The sequence below is a fragment of the Alosa pseudoharengus genome, unplaced genomic scaffold, assembly GCF_046254945.1.
Source record: "Alosa pseudoharengus isolate Yale_2024_CS ecotype anadromous, Long Island Sound unplaced genomic scaffold, YU_APseudo_1.1 YU_APseudo_1.1_scf_4, whole genome shotgun sequence".
Lineage (NCBI taxonomy): Eukaryota > Metazoa > Chordata > Actinopteri > Clupeiformes > Clupeidae > Alosa > Alosa pseudoharengus.
The window spans coordinates 21,329,316-21,350,031 of NW_027468774.1; the positions used below are offsets into that span (position 1 = coordinate 21,329,316).

At 40.7% G+C, this 20,716-nt stretch overlaps 1 protein-coding gene and 1 long non-coding RNA gene across 9 annotated transcripts; one reads left to right on the forward strand and one right to left on the reverse strand.

Annotated features, from left to right (window-relative positions):
• Positions 1-633: 633 nt before the first annotated feature.
• On the forward strand, positions 634-8,240 carry LOC143101964 (uncharacterized). 7 transcript variants are annotated; one of them, XM_076265272.1, is made up of 13 exons: positions 634-895; positions 2,196-2,223; positions 2,314-2,399; positions 2,696-2,728; positions 2,853-2,942; positions 3,055-3,120; positions 3,218-3,306; positions 3,485-3,587; positions 3,823-3,937; positions 4,402-4,454; positions 5,654-5,732; positions 7,022-7,215; positions 8,017-8,239. In XM_076265272.1, exons 2-12 carry the CDS (start codon positions 2,217-2,219, stop codon positions 7,171-7,173), a joined length of 873 nt encoding a protein of 290 aa, XP_076121387.1. In that variant the 5' UTR covers positions 634-895; positions 2,196-2,216; the 3' UTR covers positions 7,174-7,215; positions 8,017-8,239. The 7 variants fall into 7 exon arrangements, 4 of the variants coding, with proteins under 4 accessions (XP_076121387.1, XP_076121389.1, XP_076121386.1 ...); XM_076265271.1 differs by lacking the exon at positions 634-895 and having other exon boundaries at positions 1,343-2,223; XM_076265274.1 differs by lacking the exons at positions 2,314-2,399; positions 2,696-2,728 and having other exon boundaries at positions 8,017-8,238.
• A 1,895-nt stretch (positions 8,241-10,135) lies between these two features.
• On the reverse strand, positions 10,136-11,327 carry LOC143103049 (uncharacterized). 2 transcript variants are annotated; one of them, XR_012982708.1, is made up of 4 exons: positions 11,084-11,327; positions 10,733-10,829; positions 10,520-10,630; positions 10,136-10,272 (listed from the first exon to the last, which is right to left on the reverse strand). It is a non-coding gene; the product is annotated as an uncharacterized LOC143103049 (long non-coding RNA). The 2 variants fall into 2 exon arrangements; XR_012982707.1 differs by having other exon boundaries at positions 10,136-10,630.
• Positions 11,328-20,716: the final 9,389 nt, after the last annotated feature.

Here is a 20,716-nt window from a genome sequence, read left to right on the forward strand (position 1 = left end):
TTGTGTAGCCTAGAGTTGGCCCACCCGTTATGAACGCACTGCCTCTGCAAAGAGTCGACACCCCTGTTCTATAATCAGTGCGATTTTCATCTAATATTATACATGAATATGCATGTCAAGTTGCTATTATAAATAATTGAAATGTTGTGCGTTAGGCTATTTTGTATTTTCATATATCCACTCAATGTTTTTATGTTAGGCTAGCCTACGGAATGCTTTTGTTCCAAGCGTCTATTGACACAAACAGACTCATTAATAGTCTACGTTTATTGCATTATTTTTCCTTAATATAAGCTTACAGAAGAATAGTCTGACTGAGGTCCGTGTAGCCTACTTTTGCGTTCATTTGATTGAATATTGTTTCTGAAATTGGATAGGCTAAGTCGAAAAATGGGTAATTTTAAAGCTTGTTAATGATTTCAATGTGTTTAAATGAAAAACAAGCAAAAGCAAATTTGGGCGGTTTTTTGTGCATTCTTGCGGTTTTTGACGAGGCTTTGGGCTGGAAAACCTTGCTGGCATCTGGCAACACTGCTTGGTACATACCTCACCATATTGTGCGTCATAATGAAAAAGACCGCATTGTATTTGACTGTTCCTTCTCCTATCAGAATCAATGCCTGAATTCACAGCTGCTCCCTGGTGCAACCCGCACGATCTGATATCACCAAGTAACTAACAGTCCAGGATCAATAACGAAGTTATTTGCCCTGGATTAACATTACAACCAACCAATAAGTGGCAAGTTTGGATTGTGATGTGATTAAAAGTGCGACGTGAAGGTGAAAAAAACAGGCTCCCGCCAATTTCACATTTCAGAGCTACTAGCCGTGCATCGCAGACAAGTGGATTCTTCACTGTGTGATTCTTGATTCTTTACAATCGTGCCTTACAGGTAAGAGCCTATTTCCAAGAGTTTTAAGCACTCAAAACGATTATTTGCCTCTTGAACGTTTTCAAAACCATTATAGAGTTAATGTGTCTAAAAACAATCTAATAATGATATCTAGCATAACTAGGTAGTGTGTTAGCTGTTCTAAATTTGGAAAAGGTTGAGCTACCAAGTCTGATATTGATACGAAAAAAAATATTAGTGCCCAGTTATATCTCTTAACATGATGGAATGCCTGTCATTAGGCTGTAGGCTAAGCACTTTGATCCTATGAAAAACAGGCTACCTAGCATGACCAGCTAGTGCAATAGCAGACTTGTGGTGGTATGAACTAGCCTAAAGGTAGCTTAGCCTACTACTAAAATGTTCAAGCTAATAGCCAGTGTGAGTCTGTAGACATGTTTGCATAAATAATATTACAGATAAAACTCCTTAGCAATGTGTGTTTTAATCAAACTTTATGGCATTAGCAACGCATGCACGCGATGCTACAATTAGCTGCAAGTCTCCCGCCTCACATGAAAGTGGTGGTGTTGGGGGGCAATTTATTTCTGACAGACAGAAATATCACACCTTCATTGATAGCAGTGGAGGTGATGAAAGTGAATTTGAATTGAAACGGATTAGCAATAAAAAATAAAGCGTTAGTCCAGGAGCATCACAGAATCACATTTATCTTGTGGTATCGCAAAATGTTAGCCCAGGACCATCACAGAGTGACATTCATCCTGGACTGTTGTTTATTGTTAGTCCTGGACAATCACAGCCACAGTTTTTCTATGCTGTCATTAAGTGTTGATCCAGGACCATCACAGAGTGACATTCATCCTGGACTGTTGTTTATTGTTAGTCCTGGACAATCACAACCACAGTTATTCTATGCTGTCATTAAGTGTTGATCCAGGACCATCACAGAGTGACATTCATCCTGGACTGTTGTTTATTGTTAGTCCTGGACAATCACAGCCACAGTTTTTCTATGCTGTCATTAAGTGTTGATCCAGGACCATCACAGAGTGACATTCATCCTGGACTGTTGTTTATTGTTAGTCCTGGACAATCACAGCCACAGTTTTTCTATGCTGTCATTAAGTGTTGATCCAGGACCATCACAGAGTGACATTCATCCTGGACTGTTGTTTATTGTTAGTCCTGGACAATCACAGCCGCAGTTATTCTATGCTGTCATTAAGTGTTGATCCAGGACCACCAGCATTATGTTTAGCCTGGGCCCACATATGACAGTGACATTCATCCTTACTTTGTCCACACCTTATTTTAATCATTTGAATCTATGTTTCAGAAAACTGGGAAACCTTTCAGGATGCCTGGTAAGTGTGAAAGGCTGCGTGATAAAAAGTGTCATCATTAGTTTATTTCAAATTATGTCAAATTAAAGATATCCTTTTCCTTTTTATTAGATAACCTTGTTGGAACGGTTGGACCTCACACTATCTATGTGTCTAGTCTGAAGAATCTTTTCGAGGACGCATATATTTCAGATGAGGTTCCAACTAATTTTCAGCCATGTGTCTATATGTTAATGTAGATGCATGGAAATTATGTCACATATGATTTTAAGTTTTAAAACCAGATAAATTGCTACTTTTACTTTTTGAAAAAATATGTAAATACAACATTAAAAGCTGGAGGGGGGGGGGCATGGTAGAATTTGCCTATTAACCTACTAGTGCTGTTCAGCAAACAATGTACAGCAAATTTTGGGTTCAAAGAGTAATTTGAAAGAAAATCATTGGAATGCATGCAGGAATTTGAATTGATCTAACTATGTTTCTTCAACAGGTGATCGATTCTTTCCTTTTTCTGCTCTGCAAGGTATTATTATTAATACTGAGCATTTAATTATCAGTACTCATGAGGCAGATGCAGGATGTGATAATATACTTTGGCTAAGTTTTTAAATGTAATCTCACTATTTCTGTGTTTTTGTTTGACGCAGGACTCTCCAGGTACCATTAATGTACCAAGCCACATAATGACCAAAATCTCGGAGGGTTCTTCTAGAGCCAGAAACTCCTACTTTTTGAAGGTGTGTGTGTGTATTTTCTTAATGTGCAGTAGGTCAGCAGACTTGGGCTTACTATACCTATTGTGGTCATTTAAATTTTGACGTTTTTAACTTCTTCTTTCTCTCCTGTTAGATGAACATCTTCCAGAAGTATGTCGTGGGAGCCATGCTGGAGAACAGCAATCATTGGACTCTTTTTGTAAGTGCTCTGCTGCTTGCTCTTTTTCACATGCTTTCCGTGCATAAAAACTGTTGAAATTTGGAATCTGTAAAACTCACAATGTTCTCTGCTCTAGTATGCAGGCATAGAACGGAGAATTGTAGTTTATATGAACTCCCTTGGAGAGTCCAAAGCCAAGGAACAGGATATCCTGAACAACTGGAGGTAAAATCCGCAAACAGTGGCAACCTATTTTTTACCTGATTAACACTATACTGGGGTCCATTTCCCTAATGCATAGTTCCTAACTATGATGCACCTTCTGTGGTAGCCGAGTTACAGTTATAACTCCTTGAATCTATACAAAATAACTACCTCATTATCTTTTCTCCATTCTGACCAGCTCATTTGCTGCAGCGAGGGGCTGTGATGGGCCCTGGGAGATTGTTAATGTCCAGCATCCAATGCAGACAGATGGACACTCTTGTGGTGTCCATGTCATTCTGGTAATTTTTGTTGATATTGCATTGCATTGTTGCACTAAATCAGTGATTATTTTTGTCAACATAGCACTCACTATATTTCTTCAGTGCCCTCATCACATACTGTACATATTCAAACCTGGAAGCTACTTATAAGTACAGTTCAATCTTCCGGAACATTTAGCATGTCTGCTGGAGAAGGTTTTGGTCACAAGCTTATTTCTCTAATCTTTAGGCCACTTTGTTCTTCATTCCCCAGTATGCACAAGCGCTCTTACATGGTGGGGCAGTTGAGCAGGGCATTGTGAAGGACTTTGGATGGGAGATGTCCGAAATACGAGCACAGCTGTGCCATGATCTTTTCAGGTCATTAGGTAAAGTATTTCAGTTATCTAACATTATACATAGTATACATAGTAAATGGGATAGATTTGTTTATGCTTTTACTTAAAGTCCCACTGCGGCAAAAGTCGAGTTTGTAACTGTATTCCACATCTGTTCTGTTCTATGTAGCTCTGTCGAATATTTGGGCACTGACACCTGATATTCTTAATGTGCATAAAAAGATGATTCAAATGACACCAAATAAGTTTGCTATAGGCTATTTACTTCCACCTTTGACTTCCACCTTCGCTTTTAGGACTATAAAGGCCTAAAAATAACCTTTTTTTTTGTAATGCCCACTATGCTTTACCACCAACACATTCTGATGATGTGAGTACACACAGGATGAGGAAGAAACCCTGAATACAAATCATGTTAATTTATGGTATACATGAAATTGGTTAACCATCAGCATGGTTTCTATGTATTAACTTTAAATTAATTTCATCTGTAGACAGGACACAAAAGTGCAGCGACTGCCGGCGGATAATGCGATCTGAAACAAAGGTGAAGTATACCATGTAACCATTTATGGGAATAATCTTTATTGGGGCAGTTTAAAAATCATGTTTGAGTGTAACTATCATTTGTTTGACCTATTCTCTGTCCTCACTTTGCTTCGAGTACCCTTATTTCGTCCCTTCATGTACACCAGGGGTATTCAATTACTTAAGCCCTCCTCAAGCAATGGCCCGGAGCATCATAATATTTGAATGATTAACATGCCTGTATAGGCTATCTGTCTATCTATCTATCTATCTATCTATCTTTTTTATTTATCTATCTATATCAAAGTCCTTTTAGGCAAGTCCCTCCACTCGGCGGCGATATCTCAATGCTTTTTGGGGACTTATCGGGCATCTATTCGGCAGAAATGCGCATGGCTTCACAACACCAACTTTGCTCCAGCTGCGAGATCACAACACATGATTGGCACAATGTCTTCACAACACACCACATGATTGGCTCAATGTATTCACATGTCCACGTTTTGCCGCGGAAGGGGTGGGATATGTGTAGACAGACTAACCCAATGCATTTCTATAGAGGATTTTCTGAGTGCTGTGTCTCTTTATTAGAAAGTCTCTGTCTATATATCCGGCTATTGGGAGTAAAACAGAGTAGCCTGAGCTATTTTAAGATCTTAACGTGAACTTGAAATAAGATTTAAGCTGAGACAAGGAGGGATATTCCACAGCTGGTTCCTTGAACCCATCCATCAACAACTTTAAATGTTTTTTGTAAGGTATCACCAATATCAATTTAATGTTACAGATGTGTGGCTACATACTGTACATTCTTAAAATGGTTCTGGTCTAGAATATCTATTGAAAACTTCACAATGTGTTTTTAGAGCGTGATCTGCAGGGGACCTGATGGCTATTTTTAGAAGGTGCGCTGGGGGCGCCTCATAGCCGTTCTGCGGGCTACCTGGTGCCCGCGGGCACTGTGTTGGAGACCACTGTGTTATAGCCTACGAAACATTTAGCGCAGCTGTGAAAATCTGTAGTGAAAATCTCAATATGGTCCGGGTCCGGATAGGATCACGTCAGGGTCCGGGTCCGGACCCAGACCGCGGCCCGCCAATTGAAGACCCCTGATGTACACCATGTAGGAATGACAATTAACACACCTTCCTAAATTTAAAAACCTTAATCCTTAAAGTGTAACTTTATTAGTATTTGACAACTTTCTTTCCATTTAAGGTCAAGTGTGATGGCTGTGCTGCCTACAGGCATGCACGCTGTGCAACAAAAGTGTGTCCTATTTGCGCCTATTGTAAAGGTGAGTACATATTCTGTTCAACAATTTATCACTCTAATTTTACTTAGTATAAAACTTTTTTAACATTAACAGATGATTGATAACTGCATGTGAACTGATTGTGAACTTAGTTGTACTGAACTTGAATTCATGATTCTAAAATGCTACAGAGCACTTACATTCATCTTTATACTTCAGAGATCAGAAAAAATTTAGCAGACAAGGGACAGATTTTTGGGAGTATATGGGGAGAAGACATGGAAGAAGAAGGAAGGAAAGGAAGGAGGAAGGAAGATATGTTAGGAGATGAAGGGGGAGAAGATCAGGGAAAGGGAAACCTTGAGGGCAGTGACAGCAAGGACGAAGACCAGGGCAGGGTCCAGGAAATGGAGGAAGAAGAACAGGGACAGGTCCAGGAAAAGGAGGAAGAAGAACAGGGACAGGTCCAGGAAAAGGAGGAAGAAGAACAGGGACAGGTCCAGGAAAAGGAGGAAGAAGAACAGGGACTGGCCCAGGAAAAGGAGGACGGCCAGAGACTGGCCCAGGAAAAGGAGGAGCAAGGCAGTATTGCAGTCCCTGGTCGCCTAGCGGTCACGGGGGCCAAAAAAAAAATGTACAAAATGACTCCGGCGGAAATACAGCGAAGAATTAAAGGTGAAAACATGTCGGCCAATGTCTTCAGGAGTCTTATTGGGGTAGGTTTTCATGAAATGTCTGTAGTGCCAATTTATATTCCTAATCACATTGAGGATAAGTAAGTATAAGTATATATACTCTTGTGATCCTGTGAGGGAAATTTGGTCTCTGCATTTATCCCAATCTGTGAATTAGTGAAACACTCTCCGCACACCGTGAACCACACACTAATCCCGGTGCAGTGAGCTGCCTGCAACAACAGTGGCTCGTGGAACAGTGAGGGGTTAGGTGCCTTGCTCAAGGGCACTTCAGCCGTGCCTACTGATCGGGGTTCGAACAGGCAACCCTCCGGTTCCAAGTCCGAAGCGCTAACCAGTAGGCCACGGCTGCCTCAACCCACTATACAGTTGCCAGTGAAATTATTCAACCCCCTCTTGATATTGTTTAACTATTTTTTTTTTTCAAGAAACAGTGTACCTGACCCAATTTAGACCGCACTATATAAAACAAGATGTGGTTTAACTAAATTCAACCCAAAATGGCTCCAACAAGCTTCTTCAAATTACCACTGTGCTGCCAAATCCTACAAAGATAGGGACTCTTTTTTTACTTTTAAGCTATAGATTCAAAAAGAAATAGAGTCCTTACAATTTTCAATTTCATTCTCTTTCTAGGGAAGAAGGGCAAACCTGCCTCCAGTGGTACTGCAGCAGCCACCAAAAAAGAAAACAAAAACGACAATTTTCAGCTGTCTTACAGAGGGAGAGGCCATGGACTTGGCGGATGGGTTTGCAGGGAGCCTGGTCCACAATGTCAATTCAGCTGACATCTGTCAGGGTGTCACTGAAGACATGGCAGACAAAACAAAGTAAGTATTATGATCCAATCACAGTATTATAGTTCGTCAAGTCTGAAGTATCACCTCAATGCACCTGTCTGTACTGTATATCATCACATTGCACTTTTCTGCTTATTTGCACCTCTGGTTAGACGCAAACTGCATTTTGTTGTCTTTGTACTTGTACTCTTCACAATCAATGGCAATGAAGTTGAATCTAACCTAAACTAATCTTTGACAGTGAATGGAAACTTCAGTCATTTGCATTTATCATGCTAAAAATCTGATTCTAGGCACTACACTGATGCCAAACCTGATTTACATTTACAAGGCGGGATGTGATAAAAGCATGGATAATTGTTTTTTGTGATTGTTGTGATATTAAAAAAAAAGGTTTGAGCTTAGCTAAAGTTCTTAGATGATAAAAGCGGCCCTTCACCACACTGCTCACTAGTTTACTAAAATTGAAAGAACTATCAACTAGGACACCAATATTTTTAACTACAGTTTGCAGATATGCAGAAAGGAGGCCTAGTGTGCTGATTGAGCTGTTAATGATGCTGGGGTAGCCAAATTAATATCACTTCAGTTCAGTCATTGAGTTGTAGAAAAGTGTATAATGTTAGTTTGGCTTTTCATTGATTGACTCGTCTGCCAAAATTGTTTTTAAAATATGTCTAAATATGTAAAATATGTAATAGCCAAAAATGGATGCATGTGATTTAGTTTATTTTTTAATCGATTCACAGCCCTAGTTTTAAACCATATGCCATACCGTAGGTCTTATAATAATTTGTTGTTTTGCTGTGATTGATGTTTTTTTTTTCACAGACAGACTCTGATGAAGATGATCCAAAACGCCAAAATGTACGATTGCGACTCTGCTTTTAGTTTAGAGACCCATTCGTTCGGACCAGCTGCACTGGTCCATGTTCTTTCCGTGCTGTGCGCGAAATTGGATCAATTGAATGTTTAGTCCCAAAATGTAAAAAAATAAAAATACTAAACAGAATGATGTCGTTGTTGTTCATGATGCAGACTTTTTAGTTTCTAAATAAAAACATATTCTTCATTCTGAGTTTCTTTTTTTAAAATAATTTCATACATTTACATGTATGGGCAAATTGAACACACAATAACACTGTCTAATCAGTTCAAGTAGTTCATTGTCGTGCTACTCCAACGGAATTACCGGTATAAGTAATAATAATGGGGTGTGATGAAATAGTGTGTGTAGGGAGGGGGTATGGTATAATGGTTAGGCTAGCCTACAGAAAATCTAATTAACCAAATTGTGTGATATGAGTTTTTAAATGTATGCCTACAATGGTTTATTAAGGAAACATATAGTGATTTATATGGTCAGTCATAATGTTCAATTTAATGAATAGTAAGGGAATTTGCACCATAGCCAATGCAGACAAAATTTCATATCTGCTGTGAGTCATGTCAGCTGGCGCAGGCGCAATCTATTATTTAATAATGTGCGTTCTACATGCAGTCACTTTTTTCCATAGACTGAAAGGAAACAAGCCCCCCCCCCCCCCCGTATTCTCCATAAAGATTAGTCAATTATGTACCTACTTCCTTCTGACATTCTCTAAATGACTTACGCCTACTGGTTGTGTGGGGTGTAATGGTGTGTGTGTTGGGGGGTGTAAAGATGACACAGAACACGCACGATAATTTGTGTTCTAGACACATGCTTTATTAGTACTCTCATTCATGTTATACTGAATCAAACAATTTTTAATCGCATACAGAATCAGAACCAACTTCACCGTCATAACAGAGTTCATAGCTTAACCAACTCTTGTTTTATTATACACCCCTGAGGTCAGATCAGGCCCGGATCTGGGCAACATCCGCTACAAGTAACAGCGGAGACAGTCTTTCATCACATATCATCAATATGCACACATAATTATACTGTAAGAGCATTAGACAGTATCTTTTGCCTGTTGCACTACAAGGGTTTGGTTTAGAATTGCCCTGACCCCCATTACTGCTTAGAGAATCTGAGGCGTTTATGTTTAAATGTTGAGCTTCTCAATCGCTTTTTGAGAGGGTAATCAGGGGTTTCCACTGTCTTCGCTGGTGTTTCAGCTTTGCAAGACAAAGTGCCTGAACCCATAGTACCTTTTCGACTTGGAAATAATGGTCTGATTTTAAGGGTTCTGTCAACAACATTAATGGGATATGGGACATTGATGTGACCTTGACTCTCTGCCTGTACAACATGGCTATGTAGTCTGTCTATCATATCTTCAATGCGATTGGGAATGTTTGTCCAACAGCTAACAATCCGCGTGACATTCATTAATTTTTCAACACTTGTCAACTCAGTAGTACTGCTCCCCATGGTTGGCACAGAAACTCCTGCACTGTCTGAATTGCTTTGCACCAATTTATCTGTGTTTAGATTATCCATAGTACTAGTGCTACATATGGTTGGCCCAGGGACATCTGCACTGTCTGAATGACTTTGCACTGATTTCTCTGTGATTAGATTGCCAATTGTAGTGCTTCCAGTGGTTGGCAATGGGACATACAGAGTGTCAGAATTACTTTGATCAAATCCTCTGTTTTTTTCTGGTGAAGTACAATGAATGAATGTGCATTTATTCTTTATACGTCCAGCAAATTGCAAATTTTGGATGATTGTAAAGTAATCCTCAGCTTTTCCCAGAAGCACTTGAATGAGGTCATCGATGCGCCTGTTTCTGGAGCCGCCGAGAAACTGGTACTTCAGCCTGTGGAAAAATCTGAAGAACAATATTTATAAAACAATAATTATACTGATTGCTATCAATGCTAGACACCTGTTAAATACACAGTAGGATATGTATGGCTAATAACTTAGTATGTATAGCATGTAAGGTTGGGCAAAAATGACATTTTTACCGTTCAATCACATTATTTTCAATCACATTATTTAGTTTCCGAATCCAAGTGGTTGAAGCAACGTCCATAATTTGACCACATGTGCCCAATATCCTCCCAGTGCCTTTTGAAGTAATGGCACACAGCTGGGTACTGTTTAAATTCATGACAGAACTTCTCTGATGTGGCTTTGTATTCAGCAACCTCCAAGAAATATGAAAAACACAAGTTTACATGGTACATGAATCACATCATTTTCAAATACATTAGTGGATGTAGTATGCTGTAACATGATGAAGATATGTCAAAATACTACAAATAAGCTATGTACAGTACACCTAAAACATGCCTAGAATTTCAACTCACAACATATCGCTATAGCCTACTTCACCATAGTAATGCCTATATTATCAAGTCCACGCATGCACAGACCTACTTACAATACACTTACAGTTTTACAAGCCTTGAGTTTGCAAAAAAAAGATATTATGCAATCTCTGATCTTAACATTGGAGGGTCCATGCACACTAGAGTCCGTTTTGGATAGCCATCTTTCAACTGCCTGTTGATTAAGGGAAACAATTAAACAATGGAGGACACTGACTAAATCTGAGAGTGTAAAGAAAAGCTATTGCAATATGCAGTGGACTTAAAAATGATCTACCTGCAAGACGTGATACCAGCACAAAAGGATGGCAGACTCTGGGAAAGTACTTGATAATGCATTGATTTCAGCATAGTCCTTGTCAACCATGAATGCCCTAAAAGGAAGGTTATGGCAAAATGGGTGTGACCAAAACTCAGTGCATGGTGGGGGTGTAGGTTCCAATACAGTATAAATTTAAAAAAAAAATGAACTTGGACACCATACACAGCCAATGTAAAGATGTGCCCAACAGGCTTACGTTTTTAGATTAGTAAAGATACTAGAGAGGCATGAGCCAGGTCATTGACACGAGAACCGTCACACAATTGCAACATGCACACATAAAACAAAACACTGATTTCGGTTTACCTTGGAGGGCACAAGAACTGCTTCCTCAGTTGTGCAAGAGCTTTCTCCAGAGTGTTTTGGCATTCGTTGCTAACAATGGCATATGCCACCGGAACTCCTCGTCCATGATCATCCCTTACAAGGAGTGTGAGCAGAGGAAAGTCATACTGATTGACACAGTGAGTGGTGTCCACAAACACAAGCTGCTTTCCATATTTATCTAAGTTTGACTTCATCATCGGTGTCTGAAGAAGAATAATCAGCTCCTGATATGACATGTATGGCTGGTAAAATAACACATGCTCTTGCATTGCCCCAGTCAATAAACATTCAACACTCTGGTTGTCATTAGAATTGAAGTGTTTCCTTCTCGTGACAGTTGTTCTCACATTGTCAATATCACGTGGAGTGACAAAGTACATTCTATCATGAACGTTACTGTGTCCTTGATTTCTGGCCCACTTGTGACACTCGGTTAATATTATGTCTGGTTTTGTTCCAAGGGAAAGGAGCTCTTCTATTTTAATTTTCAGCTCAGGGGCCATACAGTTTGAGTGTACATCCCCAGGATCGCTGGTGCTATGGTTAGTATGGTGGTCATATACACGCTGTACAATTACTGTGTAACCTTCCCAATAAGTGCTGACTTTGAATGAGACATAAGCCTTGCAGCCTACAGATCGGTAACTTTTCGGCTTTGGATGTCCAAACCGAAGACAATTAAATTTGAAATAATTTTTTTCCTGGTCTTTCTTTGAGGTGCAATTGAATGTGCTGTATTGTCCATCCAGGTTTTTCAGTTTGCCCATTACAATGGTATGAATATCTTTCTGTTGACGTGGTATGACACAAACATCTAGTTTAGCTTTCCTGGATCCACCTTTTCCTTTCTCTTCATTGATAACTGCTTTTTTAATAATATCCTCCATCTCTGAAAGAAAATAACACATGCTTTTAACCTCCACAGACTTTACTCACAATACTTTCCATTATACAGTTAATAAATAACCCAGCAGCTAAAACTAACCTAACTGGGCATTTGAAATTAACCAAACTTAAGCCAAGTGCCCTGATAGGTTAGCTTTAGGTGCTGGAAAAATGTAGTTTTTGCTATATAGACAGCACTTGTGACCTTGAACAACAGGGCTATAGATCGCATAATGCCAGAGTTATGATTTAATGGCAGCAATTACTCTGGGACTGTAATGCTGTGATTGTCCTGGGCTACCACTTAAATGTACACTATTCAGGTTTAGGTATCTTTACAGACTGTATAGTTCCCTCTAGAGTCACAATGCATTTATATGTTACTCTGCTACTGTAAATAGCAAAGTTCTTCCGACATATATCCCTCCCTACACAATGCAAATGCTTTTGTTGTGGAGGTGAAGGATTAACTACAGGCAAAAACTATCTCCAAAGAGCTTTATATACTGACAAGGTATGTTTTACGATTCTTGCTAGATTTGGCGGGGCACTGGTTTTGGAAGTTGCACAGCTGGTTTCTCGGTAGGGACCCACTAGGCCTATGCTGTACAGCTATGCTAGGTGAACAATTCGCCTATGACAAGTTTGTTTACCATCAAATTGCCTTCATGAAGGTAAAAATATGGCATAACGGTGCATAATCTTGCACGAAGGTCAAGAATAAAAATGACCTTGACTTTACAAACGCTCTATGACAGTCCAGGATAAATGTAATGCTGGTGGTCCTGGATCAACACTTAATGACAGCAAAGATTAACTGTGGGTGTGATTGTCCAGGACTAACAATAAACAACAGTCCAGGATGAATGTCACTCTGTGATGGTCCTGGATCAACACTTAATGACAGCATAGAATAACTGTGGCTGTGATTGTCCAGGACTAACAATAAACAACAGTCCAGGATGAATGTCACTCTGTGATGGTCCTGGATCAACACTTAATGACAGCATAGAATAACTGTGGCTGTAATTGTCCAGGACTAACAATAAACAACAGTCCAGGATTAATGTCACTCTGAGATGGCCCTGGATCAACACGTAATGACAGCATAGAATAACTGTGGCTGTGATTGTCCAGGACTAACAATAAACAACAGTCCAGGATCAATGTAATGCTGTGATGGTCCTGGATCAACACTTAATGACAGCATAGAATAACTGTGGCTGTAATTGTCCAGGACTAACAATAAACAATAGTCCAGGATGAATGTCACTCTGTGATGGTCCTGGATCAACACTTAATGACAGCATAGAATAACTGTGGCTGTGATTGTCCAGGACTAACAATAAACAACAGTCCAGGATCAATGTAATGCTGTGATGGTCCTGGATCAACACTTAATGACAGCATAGAATGACTGTGGCTGTGATTGTCCAGGACTAACAATAAACAACAGTCCAGGATGAATGTCACTCTGTGATGGTCCTGGGCTAACATTTTGCGATACCACAGGATAAATGTGATTCTGTGATGCCCCCTGGACTAACGCTTTATTTTTAATTGCTTATCTGTTTCAATTCAAATTCACTTTCATCACCTCCACTGCTATCAATGAAGGTGTGGCATTTCTGTCTGTCAGAAATAAATTGCCCCCCAACACCACCACTTTCATGTGAGGCAGGAGACTTGCAGCTAATTGTAGCATCGCATATGCATATATGCGTTGCTAATGCCATAACGTTTGATTAAAACACACATTGCTAAGGAGTTTTGTCTGTAATGTTATTTATGCAAACATGTCTACAGACTCACACTGGCTTAGCTTGAACATTTTAGTAGTAAGCTACCTTTAGGCTAGTTCATACCACCACAAGTCTGCTATTGCACTAGCTGGTCATGCTAGGTAGCCTGTTTTTCATAGGATCAAAGTGCTTACAGCCTAATGACAGACATTCCATCATGTTAAGAGATATAACTGGGCACTAATATTTTATTTCTTATCAATATCAGACTTGGTAACTCAATTTTTTCCAATTGTATAACAGCTAGCACACTACCTAGTTATGCTAGATATCATTATTAGATTGTTTTTAGACACATTAACTCTATAATGGTTTTGACATCATATAACCTAATGTCAGACATTACACTTCCCCCCATTACAAATGCAACCCATGCCCCCCAAATTAGTGCTTAAAACTCTTGGAAATAGGCTATCTTACCTGTAAGGCACGATTGTAAAGAATCACACAGTGAAGAATCCACTTGTCTGCGATGGCTAAGTAGCTCTGAAATTTGAAATTGGCGGGAGCCTGTTTTTTTCACCTTCACGTCGCACTTTTAATGACATCACAATCCAAACTTGCCACTGATTGGTTGGTTGTAATGTTAATCCAGGGCAAATAACTTCGTTATTGATCCTGGACTGTTAGTTACTTGGTGATATCAGATCCTGCGTCCAACCCTTGGGCCTTCCCTCCTTGGTGTTCTCCTCCGTTTCAGGCAGCACAAGATTGCCATCAGCGGAGACGTTAAGTCCATGTTCCACCAGGTGCGCCTGCTACCCAGAGATAAACCCCTCCTCCGCTTTCTCTGGCGTGACTTGGACAGTAGATCCCTTCCAACTGTGCATGAATGGCAAGTCATCCCATTTGGCACAACCTCCAGTCCATGCTGTGCCATTTACACCCTCCAGAGGATTGCCAAGGATGCACAGGCAGATGAGCACATTACCCATTCCATACACCAATGTTTCTATGTGGATAACTGCCTTCAAAGTCTTCCCACACCAGAGGAGGCTAAGGACCTCCTTCACAGCCTGCGCACAACCCTCTCCTCTGGTGGCTTTGAGATTAGGCAATGGGCCAGTAATGACCCCAAGGTCATCTGTGACCTCCCTCTAGATGCCAGGTCAGACCAGGCAGAGCTCTGGCTGTCACACCATCCTTCCCTTGATCCCATGGAGTCTACTCTAGGCCTTCACTGGAATTGCCATACAGACACCCTGAAATATAGACATAGAGCCATTGAAGCTACTACCCCAACCATGCGTCACGTCTACAGAGTTCTTGCGAGCCAGTACGATCCCCTTGGCTATATCCTCCCCTATACAACAAAAGCCAAGATCATTGTACAGCACCTGTGGGCAAAGGCAAGAGAATGGGATGACCCAAACCTTCCCCACAACATCCTAGAAGCCTGGCTTTCCTGGGAAGGAGAACTCCCTAATCTTTCCACCATAGTACTGCCCCGTTGTCTCACCCCTCAGACAGTAGACCCCTCCTCAGCCACTCAAGACCTGCACATCTTCTGTGATGCATCAGAGCAGTCTTATGGTGCAGTCGCCTACATGCGCACAGAAGATAGTCCACAGGTGAATGTGTCCTTCCTAATGGCGAGGTCCCGCGTTGCACCCAAAAAACAGCTATCCATTCCTCGACTTGAATTGTGTGCAGCCCTCATTGGAGCTCAGCTACTCAACCTCCTCCAAACAGAGCTCACCCTCAACATCAGACAGGTTACTTTATGGAGTGACTCTACCACCGTCCTCTATTGGCTTCTCTCAGAATCATGCCGCTATAAGGTCTTTGTTGGAACCAGGGTGGCTGAAATCCAGGAGCTCGCCAAAGACCAGGAATGGCGCTATGTGGATTCCCAGAACAACCCAGCAGACGATCTAACTAGAGGGAAGCAGCTGTCTGATTTAGCTAAGCCCTGCAGGTGGAACCAAGGACCTGCCTTCCTCCTGCAACCCCCTGACCTGTGGCCAATTAGTCCCATCATCGATCAGTCTGAAGATCCATCAGAGCTACGTAAGCCCAGTTTCTGTGGTGCTGTATTTCTTGGCCCAAACCACTCCATTCCAGATCTTACCCAGTTCACTACCTTTCAGGATCTCCTTGACTCTACCGCTGCCTCCTGTCATGGGGCGGCAGAGACTCCTGCAACACCATCAGCAGAAGCCTTCCTCAATGCAGAGATCTCCATCCTAAGACAGGCCCAGCTGGATTCCTTTGGGAATGATCTGGCATGCCTTCAGACCCACAAACCCCTTCCAAATTCCAGCCGTCTTCTCTCCCTTGCTCCTGAACTAGATCCAGTATCAGGTCTCATCCGAGTAGGTGGAAGGTTACAGCAAAGCAATGACCTGCCTCCTGATGCCATACATCCAGTTGTGCTGGACCCTGCCCATCCAATCACGAAGCTTATAATTAAAGATTGTGATGACCATTTACACCATCCTGGTCCGGAAAGACTTTTTGCTGAGCTAAGGAGACGGTTCTGGATCCTGAGGGGTCGTGAGGCTGTCAAGAAACATCAGCACAGGTGTGCTAAGTGCCAGCAGTCCCGTGCCAAACCCCTTATTCCCCAAATGGCTGATCTCCCCCTGACTCACCTACGCCTCTGTGAACCTCCCTTCTATTCCACCGGTACAGATTGTTTCGGGCCCTACACTGTGAAGATTGGCAGACGAGTAGAGAAAAGGTGGGAAATTATTTTTAAATGCTTGACAACTAGGTGTGTACATCTAGATTTACTCAGTCATATGAATACAGATTCCTTTTTGATGGCACTGAGGCGCTTTATAGCTCGCAGAGGCAAACCTTTTGAGCTGCTTTCTGACCGAGGTACCAACTTCATCGGTGGCACCAGAGAGCTACAGGAGGCCTACCAATCCTTGACCCCTGACCTCCAGGCAATCCTGGCCAAGCAGAAGATCTCCTTCAAGTTCAACCCCGTGTACAGTATGTATTCATAGGCCTATTAGACCCTTTCAACTGCAGAAACAAACAATTCTACAGTAAGCGTTCCTAAGGCATTTATGGAGGCACAGAAAAATGTATTGAGCTAATGGTATACTGTAACAAAAATAGAGTAAAAAGACAAATTTTACATAAAGTCAACTTTTTGTAGGACATTACTGTAAGCTAAAGTCCGATTACTGTAATTTTCAAAGTATCTGCATTGGTTCTGAATATTTTACATGTAACCGGAAATCCTCTAGGAGCAGATTGAAAGGGTCTATACCTATATAGAGAGTATATCTATTCATAGACCTGTGTTAGGTAGAAAATTGTGTGTGGTGTTTTGCAAAATGTGTTTTAGTCAATTGAAAACTGAGTCAAACACTGAGAATTAGTGTATGGTTTTGCAGATTTGGTGTCGGGTTATGATGTTTGGAGGACATGTTTAGAAAATTGTGTGACAAGCAAAGATTTAGTGTGTAAGCAGTTGAAAAAAACTATTATCTCCAACCTCAAGTATGCAGCTAATAAGGAAATAGAATTGTTATTTAATTAAACAAGGATAACTTCTCCCCACTGTGGAATGCAGATAAGGATGCTACAAGGAAGGGAATTCAAACACACTCAACACCATACCATCTATTGATGTCATTGTGGTTCATTGAGATATCTGACATTTTTTCTGTTAAAGATCAGCATGGAGACAATAGGACATTGTTGCCTTTGTCTGTGTCCTTATGTGAACTTGCACAGGTAAACTTGCTCATCTTTACTTGCGTACGACTTCACACCAGTGCTTCAGGGCAGCCGTGGCCTACTGGTTAGCGCTTTGGACTTGGGGGGTTGCCGGTTCGAACCCCGACCAGTAGGCACGGCTGAAGTGCCCTTGAGCAAGGCACCTAATCCCTCACTGCTTCCCGAGCGCCACTGTTCTTGCAGGCAGCTCACTACTGTATGCCGGGATCAGTGTGTGTTCACTGTGCTGAGTGTGTTTCACTAATTCACGGATTGGGATAAATGCAGAGACCAAATTTCCCTCACGGGATCAAAAGAGTATATATACTTATATTGTATTGTCTATTTGCTTATACTTACTTATACTTCAGACCAGAGCTGATGCTTCAGCAATAGCCGTCACTGAAAAGCTGTGAGTGTCGTTGAACACAGCTGTTCTCACATTAGCTGATTGCGATAAACATAAACCATTGTTGCCTAATTACCAATTATTCATTACATTGTGTAGTATCTACTTTTTAGTGTCACATAGTATTTTGCAATATTTTTAAAATACAAAAATACAAAATACAGAGCCATTTCCTTCAACCCAATAAAATACAAATGACAAATTACTATTTTGTATTTGAAATACAAAATAGTAGGCCAGCACTGTGTAGCCTATCTTGACATGTCTAAGTTTTTGGTTACAATATACAGGTAGTGGGCTCTCTGTTGATTTTAATGAGTAGGCCTAAGCCTAAAGTTACAGCATTTCTATCACAATTGACCAGACTTCGACCTTTGGTCTGCTTTTAACAAAATTCTGGCTATGATTTTTCCTTGTATTGCATCATGAGCCATCACTGCGCCTATTGCATTCTACTGTTGTTAGCCTTAAGCCTAGCTCAGTCATTATGTTCGCCCTCCATTAGAAGTGCAATGAGCTGCATTGAGCATAATAAACTGCATTTAGAATTCCAAATCCATATTTCTAGATATTTTGGTAAAAGTAACTTAAAAGGAATACAATAGTAATGTAATGCCTTACAATTCAGATACAGATTACTTTGAAATGACAGTAATGAGTAATACATTACGATTTTGAAGTAACTTGCCCAACACTGATGACAACCAGCACTGTGTGTGTGTGTGTGTGTGTGTGTGTGTGTGTGTGTGTGTGTGTGTGTGGTCAATCAAATTCTATGATTGCCACTGATGTGAATGATCTCACAAATCACACAAACCAAATCAAATTTTTTAAAAATCGCAAAAGTATCGATTCGAGATTCTTAGTATTGTTATTGAAACAATAATGTTGGTATTGTGACAACAGGAGTTGGGGATATGTCCCCACCAAAGCTGAGATCAAACCGATGCCCTTGAGGCTACCACACCCCAGAGTGATAGGCCTACTAGCGTTCTTACGCGTTCAGTGTGGGGTCCTAAACAAGCTGAGAATTTAGCGGTGTTACGTCTGCCAGTCAGTAGGTCTAACTATTTGATCATGTATGTTTGGATCATAGGCATGATGAACTTTTGTTCATTCATGGCTTCATAAAATATCAGCATCCCATGGTGCTCTTAGAGTATTCTACCATTGGCCCAACTAGTGTGAAATAAATAATAAAAAATAAAACAAAAAGTAGAATTGCACATAGCAAGAAGCTGGTCTGAGGGCAGATCTGGCATTGTGCTCATCTTTTATCAAAACATATTTTGAAAACAATCAATGGTATTATCTTAATATTCTGGCTATTATAAAATATGATGGTCAAAAGTGGGCCAGAGGTGGCGATACAATATCTGGAAATCTGATCTCACTATGGGATTGTGTTCACAATTTGGTCTCCCTCACTTTCAAAATATCTCCTGCGCCCCTGGTTTGCTTGTATTGTCTTTGAAAATGGCCTCTGTACTGTCATGGATCTGAAGACATTTGCACGCTGAAAATGAATCTGGCATTTACTTCTGCTAAACCATTGTTGTTGCCACCTAGTAGATGTATGTATGTGTGTGTGTGTGTACTAGCCTATGTGTGTGTGTGTGTGTGTGTGTGTGTGTGTGTGTGTGTGTGGTGTGTGTGTGCGTGTGTGTGTGTGTGTGTGTGCGCGTGCGTGCATGTGTGTGTGTTGTATGCAGTGTTGGGAAGTAACAGAATACATGTATTCCAGATTACATATTTAAAATACAAAATATGAGTAACTGTATTTAAATACAGTTACAATTTAAATCGGTGGTATTCAGAATACAGTTACACTGATACATTAAAGGGATTACATTTTAAATCATTATAACATCAACAAACTCAAATGCCACATGTTACGACCCTGTTGACTGTTCTTGGGGCTCCGCCCCTTTGTTCTATGTGTTGCCTGTTTGTCTCCTGCAGGGTGCTGAGTGCAGGGGTGGCGCCCAGTAGTTAATGGGCTGGACTGCTTATGTCAGGTCTGCTTTGAGCCAAGCAGTCCTTGACACACACCATACAGCCTATGTATCTCTCAGGTGTCTCCTTTCTCTTTCCCTTTCTGTTTAATATTGATAGCCTAAATGAAAAACCTCTCAGGGAATGTAGAAAGTAAAATAAGTTTTGTTTTAGGCTGGTATAGGTTCTCATTTCTTGACAGAGTGTTCTGCAAAATGGAATGCAACTCCCCTTGTGCTATTGAAATTCATAACAAAAATCTGTGTAGGCTATCATTTGTTTGGGATCCTATGTGGGTATACTGAGATGCAGAGCCGGACAGTAACGGAGTACATTTACTTGAGTACAGTACTTGAATACAATTTTGATGGATCTGTACTTTACTCGAGTATCATTTTTGGGGAGTACTCATGACTTTACTCAAGTACATTTGAGAGGCAAATATTGTACTCTTTACTCCACTACATTTCTATCCATAACCGTGAGTACCCGTTACTTCTTCTAAAAAAAAGAAAAATCTCGGAAACCCTCAATTTGTTGTTTCCCTCTCAAACGTGATTGGATTGTGCAGGCGCCACTGATTGGGACAGCCTATCAGCAATCACCTTCAGCTTTCCGCCAATGGCCACCATGGTCAGATTTAGATAAGAGATGAAACCATGGACGAAACAATGGATGAAGACGCAGCAGGTCCATCCCGGGAATGTGCCAACCTGTGGCCACACCTCGCCAGACTATTTCAATTTTCTGAACAAGTTAATGATAGTTTTAGCTTCAAGTGTTTCAATTACAAAATAGTATTTTGTATTTGAAATACGTATTTTAAATACATGTATTAGAAAT

Bases quoted from the DNA above. Each gene is read 5' to 3' on its own strand.
- LOC143101964 (XM_076265271.1), top strand. From the start codon at position 2,187: ATGTTTCAGAAAACTGGGAAACCTTTCAGGATGCCTG. The intron at 3,588-3,822 runs GTAATTTTTGTT...TTCATTCCCCAG, and splicing joins GTGGTGTCCATGTCATTCTG to TATGCACAAGCGCTCTTACA. The intron at 5,733-7,021 runs GTGAGTACATAT...TTCTCTTTCTAG, and splicing joins TATTTGCGCCTATTGTAAAG to GGAAGAAGGGCAAACCTGCC.